At 40.6% G+C, this 15,233-nt stretch overlaps 1 protein-coding gene across 2 annotated transcripts in view; it reads right to left on the bottom strand.

Moving 5' to 3' along the window:
• Positions 1-1,218: 1,218 nt before the first annotated feature.
• The window catches only part of prex2 (phosphatidylinositol-3,4,5-trisphosphate-dependent Rac exchange factor 2), a 36,144-nt gene continuing 22,129 nt past the window's right edge, over positions 1,219-15,233 (bottom strand). For both annotated transcript variants that reach the window (XM_088402241.1, XM_088402242.1), the window contains 18 exons: positions 14,573-14,795; positions 13,673-13,880; positions 13,110-13,289; positions 12,879-12,973; positions 12,731-12,813; positions 12,469-12,559; positions 12,263-12,391; positions 12,137-12,178; positions 11,636-11,733; positions 11,435-11,569; positions 11,249-11,351; positions 10,831-10,974; positions 10,515-10,629; positions 7,132-7,198; positions 6,787-6,977; positions 2,973-3,075; positions 1,827-1,894; positions 1,219-1,707 (listed from right to left, as the gene is read on the bottom strand). In XM_088402241.1, the coding sequence (XP_088258367.1) occupies positions 1,662-1,707; positions 1,827-1,894; positions 2,973-3,075; positions 6,787-6,977; positions 7,132-7,198; positions 10,515-10,629; positions 10,831-10,974; positions 11,249-11,351; positions 11,435-11,569; positions 11,636-11,733; positions 12,137-12,178; positions 12,263-12,391; positions 12,469-12,559; positions 12,731-12,813; positions 12,879-12,973; positions 13,110-13,289; positions 13,673-13,880; positions 14,573-14,795 (2,121 nt within the window). In that variant the 3' untranslated portion in view covers positions 1,219-1,661. The remainder of the gene's footprint in view (positions 1,708-1,826; positions 1,895-2,972; positions 3,076-6,786; positions 6,978-7,131; positions 7,199-10,514; positions 10,630-10,830; positions 10,975-11,248; positions 11,352-11,434; positions 11,570-11,635; positions 11,734-12,136; positions 12,179-12,262; positions 12,392-12,468; positions 12,560-12,730; positions 12,814-12,878; positions 12,974-13,109; positions 13,290-13,672; positions 13,881-14,572; positions 14,796-15,233) is intronic.

Raw genomic sequence — 15,233 nt, 5'->3', positions numbered from 1 at the left:
TCAGAAATGTGTAAAATCCAAATTTAATATTTTATTTTAACCAGTTATTTTTTTTATTTCACTAGAACAGCAATCATTTATCTGGGTCAATATGACCCGGAGGTGTGTTTAGTTATCCAACAAACTTTTTTTTTTAATTGTGAACCCATTCACAAAGGCACTACTGCACTTAACTTGTATCATTATGTTCTGTGTGTTTCTCTGGAATGGTAAAAACATCCTGGGTCGATTTGACCCAGGGTCATGCGTAATACGATCATCCAAAACTTTCAGAAACTTTCTTTGGTGCGTAATTCTACTAACTAATAAATCTTGTGATTCCCTTTTTTTCCCTCAGAAGCGGAAATCACACTCTTGGGTCATTTTGACCCGGGTTATGCTTACTTTTGCATCCAAATGCACTTAAAACTGATTTGAAAAAAAAATAAAAAATTAAAAAAATACATTCGGCATTAACTTTCAAATGGGTCAGTTTGACCCACAACATAACTAAAGAGGTTCTCTGTAATAGCGTCCAAAAATATTTTTTGTCAGGCCAATGCTAATTAAAAAAAAATATATGAAGGAAATAATGTATTATTTGCTCCCTTAATACAAACAACATCAGAGATGTTTCACAATAATTTGTGTTTTAATATTAGAATTTAATTTTCACAGATTTTTATTTTGCAAATTTCAGGAGAAATGTCGTCATCGGCAAAAAAAAAAAAATTAGCGTCTAATTAGTTGGTCAGACCCTAGTATAGGCTGAAAATTTAAAAAGTATATTCTTAAATTTTATATTGCAAAAACAAAGCCAAAAATATTTACTTACCAAAAGTATGATCTAGGTCATATATCTCAAAAGATCTTATTCATAATTCAACAGTTTTTGCAACACATTTTGCTTCTGCTCAGTGCACATCGTGTCGCTCCTTCTGGTTTGCACATCTTAGCCACCTGGGGGCGATATACGGTCATCAATACAGATGGAGTAAAAAAAAAAAAAAAAAAAGAAGAATTTTTAAGTAAAATCAAACAACTTGCTTTCTTTAATAATTAGAATATAAAATTCAATAGCTAACTTACCATAACCTTAACTCAGGTGTTTTTGTATGTGAATTCCTGCATATGGCAAAATGCTGTCAAAATAAATGTATTAATGCTCTTAAAATAAACTTAATAAACTAAGGTAGAGACTGTCTTCTACCATTTCCGAGCAACACAAAAACAACTTAATTATCCCATATGACAATTTATTTTCTTAACATGTATACATGAATTTTGTGTATGTATAATACTGTATATTGGGAACAAAAAAACCCTAGCTTATTGGCACTGTTTTTAGCTTGCATAGTCGTGAGCTACCGTTGGCGGTAATATGCAATCTATATGCGTGGAACCTGAGGAATGCAGTATTAAAAACAAAAACCAAAAAAAAAAACATAATACTGATACAGTACTGGAAATAATAAGGAAAATAAAAAATGTGTATTTACAAGTCAAGAGTGGTCCATAAGGGGAAATATTTAAAACTGGTTACAAACGACATACAAAAATACAAGTATGTTTTCAAAACATTCTATTAACACTCCACTCTGAACAGTTTTTTTTTATGAACATTTAAAACAATAATTCAACAAGAACTCAATCGGGTCTTCATATTTGCCCCTCGCAAGGCATTATGGGTCGCCATCAGGGGGGGGAGGCTGGCACAGCTTGTACAACCTGAGGGGAGATAAAACAGATTTTATTCATAGATGTCAGGATTAAAACGGACTTTTTCATAGATTGTGCACAAAAAGTTGGGCGTCTTTTGTTAGCAAATATTTTGTAGCTCTTTTCACCTTGGCACAGAGGATGGCGTTCGATCCCTCACCCCGAGATTCTTGGCAGAGTTCTGAACTCTGGCGCCCTAAAAAAAGACAAGACAGGCAAGGGAATTCTGAAGGTCGAGTGTTTTAGGTTTTTGGTTCCATAAGAACAGTCTTTGACCTGCTTTTTGTGAACAAATGATTTTGATTTGGACCCGCTACTGCCGTCGTGCATTTCAGTCCATGTGATTGCCGATTTGAGAAAATGTAGCCTGCTGCATTAGCATTTTGGCTATCTAGATTCCCATTTCTTATACTGTCTGGTTCCACAGAAACGGCTTTGATCAGGTTTTTGCAAACAAACTATAATCCTTTTTTTTCAATGTAGGTCATAAAATGAAAACATAAGGAGTTTTCGAGAAGTGTTGTTTACGTTGTTGTTGTAATTTTTCTTATTACCGGCCAGTCAGGATAATGGTGAGGCAACACTCCTGGAGTCAGCTGCTTGTGTGCACACGCTGCAGCTTTATTTTGAAAGCCGCGCTGACAAAAAAAGCCCCGCACGCACAAAATAAAATTATAAGCGAGAGAGAAAGCGCACTAGCGGTCATGGCGACGTGCTATTGATAGCGGGATAGCATCAGCAATTATTCCTTCCCCATCACAGCCGCCGGACAAAGATGGCCGCTAATGCCCCTAAAAGGAGGGCGGGAGATAAGAAAAAAAAAACATGGAAAGCCAAGTCTTAAAAATGTCTTTAGACTCCATTGCGTCGTTTATGTTGTTATCTTGAGACGAAAATTGAGGATTTGATGGCGACCTCTTGAGGCCGAAGGAGGTGTTGCAGCTCAATATGAATAAAGTTCGGTTGAGCTCAGTGGGGAAAAAAATAGTGAAAACTAAATGCTTCATCCACTTAATTCTCATTACTAGGTTATTAAGCAAAATCAATGTTGCATGGATATAAATGTTTGTCAGAACGCATCGAACAGTGGCCTTTAGCGCCACCTTCAAAGCGCGACGCGCGGCAACTCGTCTCCCTCAGCTCCGCCGTGACCTTTTCATTCTCAACCCTCACGTCGGCAAAGCACATTTGTTATGTTTCGACGTCAGAAACATTTGTCGTATTTGTCACACCGCGACACTGTGTCAATATTAGTGTAGTGCGATGGCGTTTACCTGTTTCCTCATCACATCGGTGGCCTGCATGATGCAGCGAGGCGGCAGCCCGTGGTTGCGGGCTAAGAGGATGGCCTGCTCCAGCGTCACGCTCAGGGTGCAGCTGTGGCAAAAACAAACAAACAAAAAAAAAAATCACAGAAATTTTCATTCACCATTTTGGCTTACTACGGTGGGCTGAAATGATCAAAAAAAGGCTCACAACTTATTTTTGGAGCTGGGAGATGACAACTAGCAAAGCTTGTCATCACTTCTGGGGTGTGAGTGGGGGGGGGGGGGGGGGGGGGGGAATTTGCTTTGGTTCCCCAAGTGTTTGAAGTTGAGAAAATGCTTGCTGACACCAGTTGGTGAGTCATCAGCGGTGACATGTGTGTGTGTGTGTTGACACAGATAAACACAAACACATATGAAACGGCAACACAAAGAGAGCGAGCGACTTGGTGACCTTTCGGCATGAACGAGCCTCGCTGGTTTATCGATCGCCAGGCTTTTCACAGCAAATTGAAGTGTCCGGAGTTCCCACACTGCCTGCCGCGCTTCCAATAACTGGCCGGGGGTGTGTGTGAGTATTGCAAAGTCGAGAGCAAAGTTTTGAAAATTGCGCGTGATGAGGTGAAGCGATTAGTCGATGAGTCGAGATACGAGTTGTCGTTCGGCCAACGGGATGTGTATTTCAAACGCTGTGACTAGATACGCCTTTCTGTAGGCTAGCTCAATGCTAACGCTATGCTATGCTTTAAGGCAGTAGTTCTCAAATAGGGGTATACTAGTATCACTGGGGGCATTTGAAGGAACTTCATGGGGTAACAAACAAACAACAAACAAACAAAAAAACATGCAAAAATCCTTCCAAAATACCATATTTTCCGCACTATAAGGCACACATAAAAGCCTTAATTTTTTTTAAAAGCAGATGGTGCGCCTTATAATCCGGTGCGGCTTATATATGGATCAATATTGCGATTGGGATTCATAGATGGGGAATGAACTGATAAAGATTTACCTGTTTCTTTTGTGTGTTTACAGTTGAACAAGGTTGCTCATATTGACATTGAGTTATTATGCTTTTGAGAGTTTAGAGTTATTATTTGAGTTATTATTGTTATTACTTTGACTATTATTATATTGTGATTGAAAACGTTTTAAAATGTGTCATTAATTGAGAGTGCGCCTTATAATCTGGTGCGCCTTATAGTGTGGAAAACACGGTAATTATTTCATTAATTAATTGTTTCAGGCAAATATAAGTTCATAAAAATTTTCTATGTTTAGTAGGTTATTCAATTTCATCATTTTAAAAAGCTAGATTCTCCCCAGACAGAGAAATATTTTGTGTAATATATTCTTAATCACCTGTAAAGAACAACTGATAAAACTGGCCTTGTACCTGCTTTTTCTTTAAAATAATAATAATAAAAAAAAAAGATTAGTTACAACCATACGAATGAGCAGTATATTTGTCCATGTTTTTATAGCCGCCATCTTGCTAAAAACAGGCACATCAGAAAGAGAGGTTTGGAAAAGTCTTCTTCAGAGTAAATAAATAAATAAAAAGTGAAAAATGCGAGAAAGTCTTATTTTAGAAGCATAACTTACAAAATGCATACAAACTCTGCAGCAGGTTCCGGGAACATATTTGCCGCCTTTTCCACATTTATAACAACGGGTGGTTAAAAAAAAAAAAAAAAAAAGTGTGTCTCTTTAAATATCTCCTGAGCTGGAGCAGGATGAAGGAATAGCGCAACGCATCCTCTCTCTCCTGCTTTATAGGAGGCGCTAGGACATGATTTATGTCCGCCTGTTTCACGCTGTTCCAATCCACTTTCCACCCCTGCTGAGTCCAAAGCCATCCAGCGCAAGAAAGAAAAGAACACAAACCACAAAGGGTACTAATCGAGGTCGTACGAAAAAAAAGACAAGTGGAAACAGTGAGATATAGAGTGGATAACATTATTGTCATTTCTACTTTGTAGATCCTTCTGAGTTCTATTATCCAACTGGAGACAGTGGGCAACACGAAAAAGGGACACTGCGGCAAAGTGAAGCTATGGACTGGTGGTGACTTCTAGAGGTTGATTCAATTTGGAGAAGACGAAGAATGTAGTAAAGAAATGGCCTCAAACAACAAAGATGACACTCTGGAGTATAGCGGGCCATTGCTCACCTTTTACCAAAAAGAGACTAAGGGCAAAATGTATAAACCGGCTGTTGCAAGGAAGTGAAGATTGTAGTTCAAGTGTTTTTATTGTCATTTTTCAGTCATTATTTCATTGTGTGATTTACTCAAGGGGAGACTGTGGGCAGCTTATAAACAGACATGAGTTATTTTCCATTCTGTGCATTTTTGCGAGTTTTGCGAGTCACGTTTAATCATTATGTATAAGCCATATTCTCCACTTTGTTGCAGCGGCACATTTTCTTGTTTGCCCTAAGTCAAAAAAAAAGAACTAAATACTAAAGAATATCAGAAGACGCTCGACAGGAAGGAGACGAGTCAATGGCCTTCTTCCTCATCGAGCGCTATATCTAGCCGTCGCTAATTTGCCCCGAGTTGAGCCGTTCATCAATTGGGCGGGGGTACAGAAATATCCTGATCGTTTTTCACCCCCGCCCGCCTTTCATCATCTTCCTCTTCCTCCTCCTCCTCCGCCACCACGGTGGCGACAGTTTCCATATCTTTTTTGTCTCGCTCGCAGACGCTCGCTCGCCGGAGGGCTTCCGTGTGACTGATGGCTGGTTGAAGTCACGGCGAGCTGATCGCTAATGGAAACTTTCTGCCATTTTATTAACCTCGCGGTGGTTTTGTTTGTGTGCAAGCACCGCAGCTTTGAATGCGCCGCGACCCGGTGGGTGACACCAAGGACCCTTGACTTGAATAGCTATCCATCGCAAACACAAATTTCAAAAAAGTCGACATACAATATCACCTATGAGGCTTTCCTACTTGTTGCTGTTATCCTCTGTAAATATACAAATAAAGTACTGGATTTTAGGGAGTAAAGGAAAAGTTTGGAGGGTAGTGAGGAAACTAATTCAGCAAAGCAGAGACTATGGGGCAGTGGTTCTCAAATGGGGGTACGGGTACCCCTGGGGTACTTGAAAAAACTCCACGGGGTACTCGAGATTTTAAATACACCCAGCAAACATGCAAAAATCCTTAAAAAATAATTTTTGAATGAATTCAGTGTTTCAGTAAAGTATAAATTAATAAAACAAATGTTATGGTCAGTAGTTTATTCTATTCATTGTAAAAACCCAGATTCCCCCCATACTAGAATGGTTTGACCCAACTTGGCATCTGCCACTTCTCGTTACCTGTCAAAATAATTAGATTTATTTTTGTAAACACATCTCAACTATTATCCCAAAAGAGGGCATTTTAAGTTGAATATTTTTCTGTGGACAAATATTTATTAATAATTATTTCTTTTGGAGAACAGGTCTGAGACTTTGTGTTGATTATTTTTTGTGAACAAATATTTATTAATATATTTATTTTTGTGAACAGATCTCTACTGTTGCCGCAAAACAGGACTCTTCATGTTTAATCTTTTTCTGTGGATATATAATTATTATTTTTTGAGAACAGGTCTGACACTATATCGATTATTTTTTTTGTGGAAAACTGCCGCAGTAAGGTGGCGACTATGGAGCTAAACTAAGCATGCTCGTGAGAACCTGTGGGCCCAATTAGTTGGACCATCCTTGCTGCTAATTAAAGAACTGTTGTGGCATCAAGCTGACAGTTAAGCGTGTGGATAAAATTATCGTCACGTAAATGCTAAAAGGTGAAAAGGTGGGAAGTCGCACTCACCGGTGAACGCCGTTGTTGCACATGACCACGTGGGCGGCCCCCAAGCGCGAGCACAACTCCGAGGCCACCGTTAACAGGCCCACCCCGGATGCCCCGCAGGCGGTGTACTGACAGGCTGCCGTGCGGCGGAAGCGGATGAAACTCTCCAGCAGACGGTAGAGCTCGTCCACCGCGTTCAGAGGACGCATCAGCTGCGAACAGAACAAAAGCAGGACACTCAACTCGAAAATTATTGAAAAGAAGTTGCCTTTGGAATATCCCTGCTAGAGTAATACTAACACATAAGGGAATACAATAATGAGGGGATTACGAATATTGATAGTGACGGAGGTTTGACCTTCTTACCTTATCTATGAGGGCAGCTTTGGGGGTAGAACACGGCGGCATGTTGGAGTGATCCATGTAGAAGGCCCTGAGGGTTGGAGGCAACAATTCCCATTTATTGAAAACAGAAATGGCTCTTTGAAAAACCTGCATTGCATTAATCCTCCTTTCTGAAAAAAGTAGACCACCTGCTTATTATTATTACTATAGGAAAACCATTTATTTTCAGTGTCATGTCTCACTCCTCCACCGGGGGCAGCAGTGCACTGATGGCAACTTTGGGACGCAAACTCAGCAATGTTTGACTCCCATCAAATGTAAGTAACCCACAAGCAGGCCAAAAATAGCAACGCCGCATGATATTAAAGTGTCTGTAATAGAATCACATGAGCTTTCACTTAAAGAGGGAGGCAGTAATAATGATGAATGGCGTTCTTTTAAACTGATTTAAAGGGGATATGGCAACAAGCAGTGGAAGGGAGGACTGCAAAATACCAGGTGTCTATTTATGGTGAGGGGTTTATTGTTTAGAAATAAGTATACATACAAAGCAATGTTATACATTTTGATTTTTACAATTTTTATTTGATTTTAAAAGCATTTTAAAAGAATAACATTTTTTTACATTTTTTTTTTTAATCCGCTCTGCATTGTTAGCGGCCTAGGACTATTTTCTTTAATCCCATTGGGATATTTTGTACTGCAGACACTATCAGGTGCCACTTTAGCTTGAACATTTAGTGCAGGCATCTTTAACATTCGAATGTATGTGTCCACTATATGTACAGTACTGTACAATAGCTGCAATAATCTGCAGCACCTTAAGGCCAGAGTGCAGCTGCTGGCTCACACCCCTTAAATCTGTTTCCCAAGCGGCCGGTGGGAAAAGCTGCCCAGGGACGGGATAACGGCCCGTGTAATTGCTTCAAGACGGCCTCGCCGCTCAAACCAAGAATGACGAGAACGCGTCTTCGATCGGTGCATTTAAATCAAGATGACGGCCGCGACAGCTGAACAGTCAGCGTGAGGGTTAACGAGCACGCTAATGTACATTAGCGAGTTAATATAAAGGCTTTCTTCATCTGGGATACGTAGTTTGCAAACTTGCTCGTCTAGGTGGATTACTAAAGAAACAGACTAACTCCAAGGTCAGACAAATTCATCCTTTGCATTAGCAACATTAAAACATTAAAAGTTCTTTCCTCATTTGGTATAAGTAGCGTCCATTCTAGTTAAGGTGGATAAAAAAACCACAAAACTTAGGCAAACAACAAAGTTAGATAAATGGATTCTTGGCAGGAGTACATTTACCCTATTTTCCGCACAATAAGGCGCACCTAAAAGGATTAAATTTTCTCAAAAGCTAACAGTGCGCCTCATTATCCAGTGCGCCTTATACAGCACATAAAGCTAAAACGACTTGTCTGATTGTTTTGTTGACATTCCCTTTAGTGCAGCTCCATCTAGTGGATGCATAACCAACCCCAACCATTACTGTAGCTTCTATTCTGTGTGTCTTATAATGCGGTGCGCCTTAAATATGAAAACAGTTTTAAAATAGGCCATTCATTGAAGGTGTGCTTTATAATCCAGTGCAATTTATAGTGCGGAAAATATGGTAGTAGTATTAAAGGTAGAAACGCTAATGCAAATGAATATGAGTTTTTTCTACAGTCATCCAAATCGTAGGAGTGGTACTAGAAATAGTGGAAGTAAAAGCAGTGCAGGAGACATGACGGTAATAGTAGTAGTACCTAATTTGATCATATTGGCATTAGCATGTTGATATTCTAAATACAAATTTCACATCTGGACTTGGGAAGGCTGTTTAAAGTTAGCAGAGACAAAGAACTGCAAGATTTTCCCTCTCTATTTTCACGATGCGAGCGGGCATAGACGCCTCATTCAGTAAGTTTGTTTCTCTGGATTTTCTGAAACTTGTAGGGATCGATAGCAACTGACGCAAGTGGGGGGAAAAATCTGGCCTGCTGAAAGCTGCTGTCAATACGACAAGTCTGTAGACACTCTTCGGGGCTAATTAAAAGATTTCCGGCCAGAAAAGAAAAAAAAAAAGATTGTGGTCTGAGTTCTTTGGCCGTGCTACTCATTCAGCTTGTGGCCGCAAACACAACATGCCTGAGGTCACTGTGACATCACAGGAACGGCTGGGTGTTTCTGATGGGAGTAGCCCAATTGCGGATTTATTTTGGTAGGCTTCTACTTCCTGTTTTGGTTGCCATTCCCATTAGAACTCTCAAAGTACTAGAGAAACTTTTTGTGAACATCTGTGTCCATCGGTTTTCAGAGAGGGCAAGATAAAACCTGCAACAATGGCCGCTAACTAGCCGCAACGCAATATGGAGGTAATGATGTTTACCGTCGGTTTGATTTGAATTTCTACTTCCTGTTTTGCCTCCACAGAAATTTGACTCTCTATAAAGCAACTTTTTGTCAACTCAGAACTCTTTTTCGACGAGTGTGGTGATTAATGAAAGACACCAGATTTACCGAAGTCATTCAAGGTGCATAAATTGATTATTTCAAATGACAGGGACAACATTTAGCACAAATTAAAAGCTGTGTCTGGAAAGTAATTCCAATAAATCCATGTTTTGTCTCATGCAGGATGCTGCGACTATAAATCCGGCGGATGCTTGACTGCGCGGATGAAGTTACAGCTCTGCTATTAATTATCACACAATCGGCAGCAGATGCTGGCGATGGAGACGTGCACGGCGCGCTTCAGAAGGATTTCATGGAGCAGGACTGATTGTTTCTGTATGAGGAGAGCTGACATATCTTTCTGACTGGATCAAGCGTTTCAAACTTAAACAAAATAGACAAGAGGTATGCTTAGGCTAGCTTTACACTAGCCACAATGTATAAAACATTGATATGCACCATTATGTACATGTGAGAAGAGCTCATACATTATGGGCATTAAATGCAGACAGCCTCCTTGTTTTCGCTTTCGCACGCGAGCTGTCGCATGCGCTTTGGGATAAACGGTGCTTTTATAAAGACTGGCAAGGATTGAGCAACAAGGAGAGAAAGACAGAAAAAAGACAAAGATGGAGACTGACAGAAAGACAGCTGTGCAGAAGTCAATATCTGACAAAGATCTGCTAGCTGAATGCTAACACGCAACTCAAATTACAATATATGGGCTGAAAAAGCTTGCATCAATTCTGTGGTGTCATAATCCTTTAAGGAGTGCATTACAAAACACAAGCATGTGTTGTTTAACCTCTGCAAAGTGGTGTCTTGGGGTTCATTGTAATTTGGTAAATGGCTTTGTTTCTAACTACTTTTATTGACATTAATTTAGAGCTGGGATGGGTAAATGGCTTTTTTTTTTCCAATGGAGATTTAAGAAGGGGAGCACTGTTGAACGTATGATGTACCTTAGCCTTTTGTAGTACTGCTTGGCTTTGTCCAGCGAGGCAGCGTTGATGTGGGCCTGATACGCTTCCACGGACACGTTGTCTCTGTAGTAGTAACCCTCCATGCTCTCCAACGCTGGCAAATTCAACATTGGAGACGCTTTTATTAAGCCATTCATTGCCACCATGATTAAAATGGAATTTTGACTTCTTCTATCTGTCAATAGCAGTGGATCACTGTTAACTTAATCACGGCCAGCCCAGTAAAATTGAAACTTTAACATTAATAGTCATCAAATGTAGTGAATGAGTTCAAAAGAATGACTTCCCAGTGTACCTTGCGTGAAGAGCACGGGGTAGATTTTCACGCCGCCGCCGCTTCTGAGCCGGGCGGGCAGCTGAGAGAAGTAAAAACTCTCCAGCTGGAAAAAAACCTTCAGGTGCTGCCTGGTGCCTTCCACGTGGTACCACAAGGGCATATCTGGAGATGACAGAAAATCACAAAAATTGTCTGGCATCTGCATTTGCGAAGAATTTATTACACGCTGTTTTTGCCATATGGAAATGATTTAAACTTTTTTTTATATTTTCCCTGAACAAAAAATGATAAAATAATGACTGCACTGATTGGCTGTTAGCATGAGCTGACGTGACATATTTCACCTCAAACAAATTACCATCCATCCAAATATTTAATTCAGTCGACATAATAAAGATAAAAGACAATTAAAAAATAATATTTTTTTTTAGCTTACTAGCTACTCGGGGTTCCCCTTGAAAGTGCTGGAAGTAGAATGTGGCTTTCTCCAGGTCCACTAGCGCCACCTGAGTGTCCTCCAGCATTGCCTGCTCATCTGCCTGCAAACAATATGGCAATAAGTATAATCAAATTGGCTTGCAGGAAATAGACATTTTTTAGTATAAGTCAGTCAGTTTCCCACCAGGTTGGGTGAGAGAAGCGATTGGAAGTGGAAGAGCAGCCCGACGCTCGCAATTTGCTCCAGCCATCGTCTGCTGGCCTCCTGAACCTCCTGCAGGTCCTGCTCTTCCTCTGGTTCTTTGCCCGCCCGGTGGAACTGCAAACAATTATTATTTTTTAATTATTTTTCTTTCTTTCTTTTTTTTTTTCTTTTTCATCTTACCTGATTGAGAACAGCCAGCAGGTGCTCGGAAAAGGCGCACACGGCCGCCACCAGAGACTGACAGAAGACCATATCTCGACGCAACTGGATCTCCGAGTCTGGAGGGAAATGTAACCCGTGAAATTGGACAAAAGAAACATTGAGAAAATGTGACTGAAATGTCCTTGAGTTCTTTTTCGAAAAGAAAAACTGCAAAAATTTTAATGCGGGGCCATCCTAGCGTGGTCTTTTGTGGTGCGTGGGGGTCATAAATGTAAATAAACATCCTGTTAGCGAGCGCCTGTGTTTTATTGCGCCGTTAGTGCAAAGACTGATGCGGTTTTTAATGCCGCCAGTCTCTTTATGGGGACTTTTTTAATTCACGTGGACTTTTTTAATGCACCATAAAGTCGAATTGAATGTGCTTTTTGGACGCCAAGTTGTACAATCTGTCTCTGGCGAGAATGTTTCTCTGCTGTTTTTCAGCTCAAGTGTGTTAGCGTGTACGACAAGCGGACAAACCTGTATACTGGAGCAGAACTAATAGCAGCCTCGTCTTCACCTCTGCGGGGAAATGAACAAATAAAATTGCGTTATTTCAACTGTAATCATCTATGAGCATAAACGCAGGTGAAAAAATAAACCCACCTTCGACAAATTTCGCGATGGTTTGCGTGAGTGCCTGGATGCTCGCGGGGAGATTCCACGGATCTTGCTTGACGTGAAGACGCAACTTCTTGACGTAATTCATCTTAGGTTCTATCTCTTGCTGAAATTCTGGCATGCACAAAACAAAAAAACTTTTATAGCTTTAAGGTAGGCATGTTAGCTTAGGTTTGGATGTTTTCCAGAACCTTGGAAACCTCTCCCTGGCATGAAGCACTTGGTCTGCTCGAAGGCCCGTGACACCACTGCTCCGCGCAGCATGCTGCTAATGGAGTCGACCTAATTACAAAAAAAAATAATAATAAAAAACACCAAAGATTGTAGATCTAAGTGCACTACATAGTCTGTCTTTGCAAGTTTTTAACACTTCTAACGTATTTATAAACAAATCTTTGAAGCAGCATTCAATGATTTTTCAATTATGAAAAACTTCTCAGTGTTTTTTTTCACCTGGCTAAAAAGGTGCTCCAAAAAGCTGTGAAGCTTCTTCTGCTGTTCGTGAGACAGCCACATGCTGGATGCCGTCTCGTCCCCTGTCATGACATAAGCAAAGTGTCATGTCTATATCATTTAATTCATACGGTTAACCACTCTGTACCTGAGTCCATCTCGTCACTGTGGAAGTAGGAGCTGCAACGGCTGCTGCAGATGCTGGTGAAGGAGGTGATGGAGTTCCTGTTGCTGTTACAGTCACTGAAGGGAAAAAAAACAATATGGCACAATTAACTGTTAAAGTTTGCTACGTGGACTCCCTCTAGTTGTAATCGCTGGAATAATACAGCATGATTCCACTATAGCTCTCAAACAAATGTACACATATTGTATTTACCTGTACGAGTCCCTGTTGCTGATAGTGTCATGGCCAGAGTCTTCCTGCTCGTCTCCTGTCACGTTGAAACACACTTTTTTCCCACTGCGCTCGCCTTTGTCGCCGTCGCTTTCAGCCGATACAAAACTCTCGGGGGTTTTGGCTTCAGACACTGGCTGGTATGTGATGGATGACAACAGGCTGAGCGGAGGAATAGAATAAAATTGATAAGACATACGGCATACAGGAGTCCATGTGAACAGCACTTAGAATAGCCGACAGAATCGAAATTGTTTATCAAGAGTAACTAAATAATATACTGCAACAAATGTGAATGTTAACAGCAGCAGGTTGCTTAATTCTAGTGAATGCATTTCACCTTCCACTTCTAGCAGACATCCTCACTACTCACACAAAGACACTCCACAGCAGAGTGGCATTCCATTACTATGGAGATGCCCTGCGAGTTCTGTGGTTGGCTAATTGCTAAGAAAAACGTGAAAGGACCACTAAGGTAGAAGCTCTTTATTCTGGATATCTTTTATTTACATGAGTGTTGTTTACGTTGTGCATACTATACGTACTTGTGAATCTGTCCGCCGTGCGTCTCCATCTCCTTGACAACGGTGTCCAGTTTGTCAAGCAGCTTCTGGTAAGCATCCAAGGTGAGCAGGTCCTCCTCTCGGAGCAGGAAGCGCAGGCCGTGGCCTTCCGTGCGGCCCAGGATGTGGCCTGAGGGGGCCGCCATGGTGGTGATGGTGTGCTGGATGTGGACCATAGGGCTCAGCTTACCTATTGGAAGACAAACACCAGACCCACCAAAAAAAAGATGGTACATCTCATCTTCTTATGATCAGTAAAGGGTACACACTTCATTTTTCTTTTTTCTAATTTAAGATCGAAGTTGAAATGGGACAATCCCCCTACCCCTTATGGTCTGATTCAATTGTCTTAATGTCATCCTGTATGAAACAGGAGACAGCTGGTTAGCTATCGTACTGCCATTCAAAACAAACGTTTGTTTGCTGCAAAATGTTAGTCACATAGTAATGGCTCACGTTGACCCAGAAATGAGCTTCTTTACTAAAGGACAAACAAAAATGCTGCATTTTTGTTTCATTTAAGTCACCAATCATTGGATATATAAAAAAAAAAAAGGAATGGTCCCATTGTCTCTAGTCATTCTTTATTAACCAAAAAGTAGCCAGCAATCAATTGTAATAACTTAAGCTGAACCAGGAAATAGCTTGCTTAACAACAAACACACAAAAATAGTGTTCATGTTTTATTTAAGGCACCAATAGTAAATAATCGTGTTGTTTGATTTATTTAAGTCATCCTCTGTTAACCAGGAAGTGGCCAGCTAGCTAATGAACAAAGTACTAGGCAGATTTTTCACATTTGTGAATGGAATTTAGTTTCTTTAGATGAAACTGTTCCCCCATCCTTCCCGGAACGCAAAATGTAAAGAGGGCAAGCCTCACCCTGCTCAGCAGCGTAGCGTCTCCCTTTCTCCGTCGTGTTCTTCCATTTGTCCAGCTGCACCCCAAAGGAGCTTCCCAGGGAGGTAGTGGTCTTGGGATAGGACACCTCCATGGTGTTGACGTGACAGTTGGTAGGGCAGAAGTCGCTGCTGTGCAGGGGGGACACCTTGCTCTTGGCCTGCTTGAACGTAGGCCAGGCCCTGTTCTTCAGCACTAGGGCAAACTGCAAATGAATCAAGAATTTGCGGCACATTCAGTCTAGGAGGAAGTAATTAATGATCATGAATAATTGAAAAAACAGCTTTCTTCTTGAATGAGTTAGGAGATCAATGACAGACGTGCCGTAATTGTTCTCACACACAGATGAAACACTCCAGACACCCACAGTGCATTGAGTCACTTCAAGGAAATTGGAATGGAAAAAAAATGGGAATAATTTTGTTTATGGCAATTTTGGTACACATACACAAAGTGAAGGCACATGCATGGTTTGATGGACGAAAAAGACACTTAAAATAAGAGTTTCAAAATACATAGAAATAGAAAATTGGCAGGGTTTTTTTGTAGTTAGAATAAATCTGCATGTTTACCTTTTACAAGAATACACTAAAGAAGCAGTTATAATTTTACAAGAATCAGTGATGTGATCCAGATGGACAAT

Source organism: Hippichthys cyanospilos, chromosome 19, assembly GCF_059441005.1.
Source record: "Hippichthys cyanospilos isolate Australia breed blue-spotted pipefish chromosome 19, RoL_Hcya_1.0, whole genome shotgun sequence".
Taxonomy (NCBI): Eukaryota; Metazoa; Chordata; class Actinopteri; order Syngnathiformes; family Syngnathidae; genus Hippichthys; species Hippichthys cyanospilos.
This window is presented reverse-complemented; position numbering and strand designations above follow the sequence as displayed.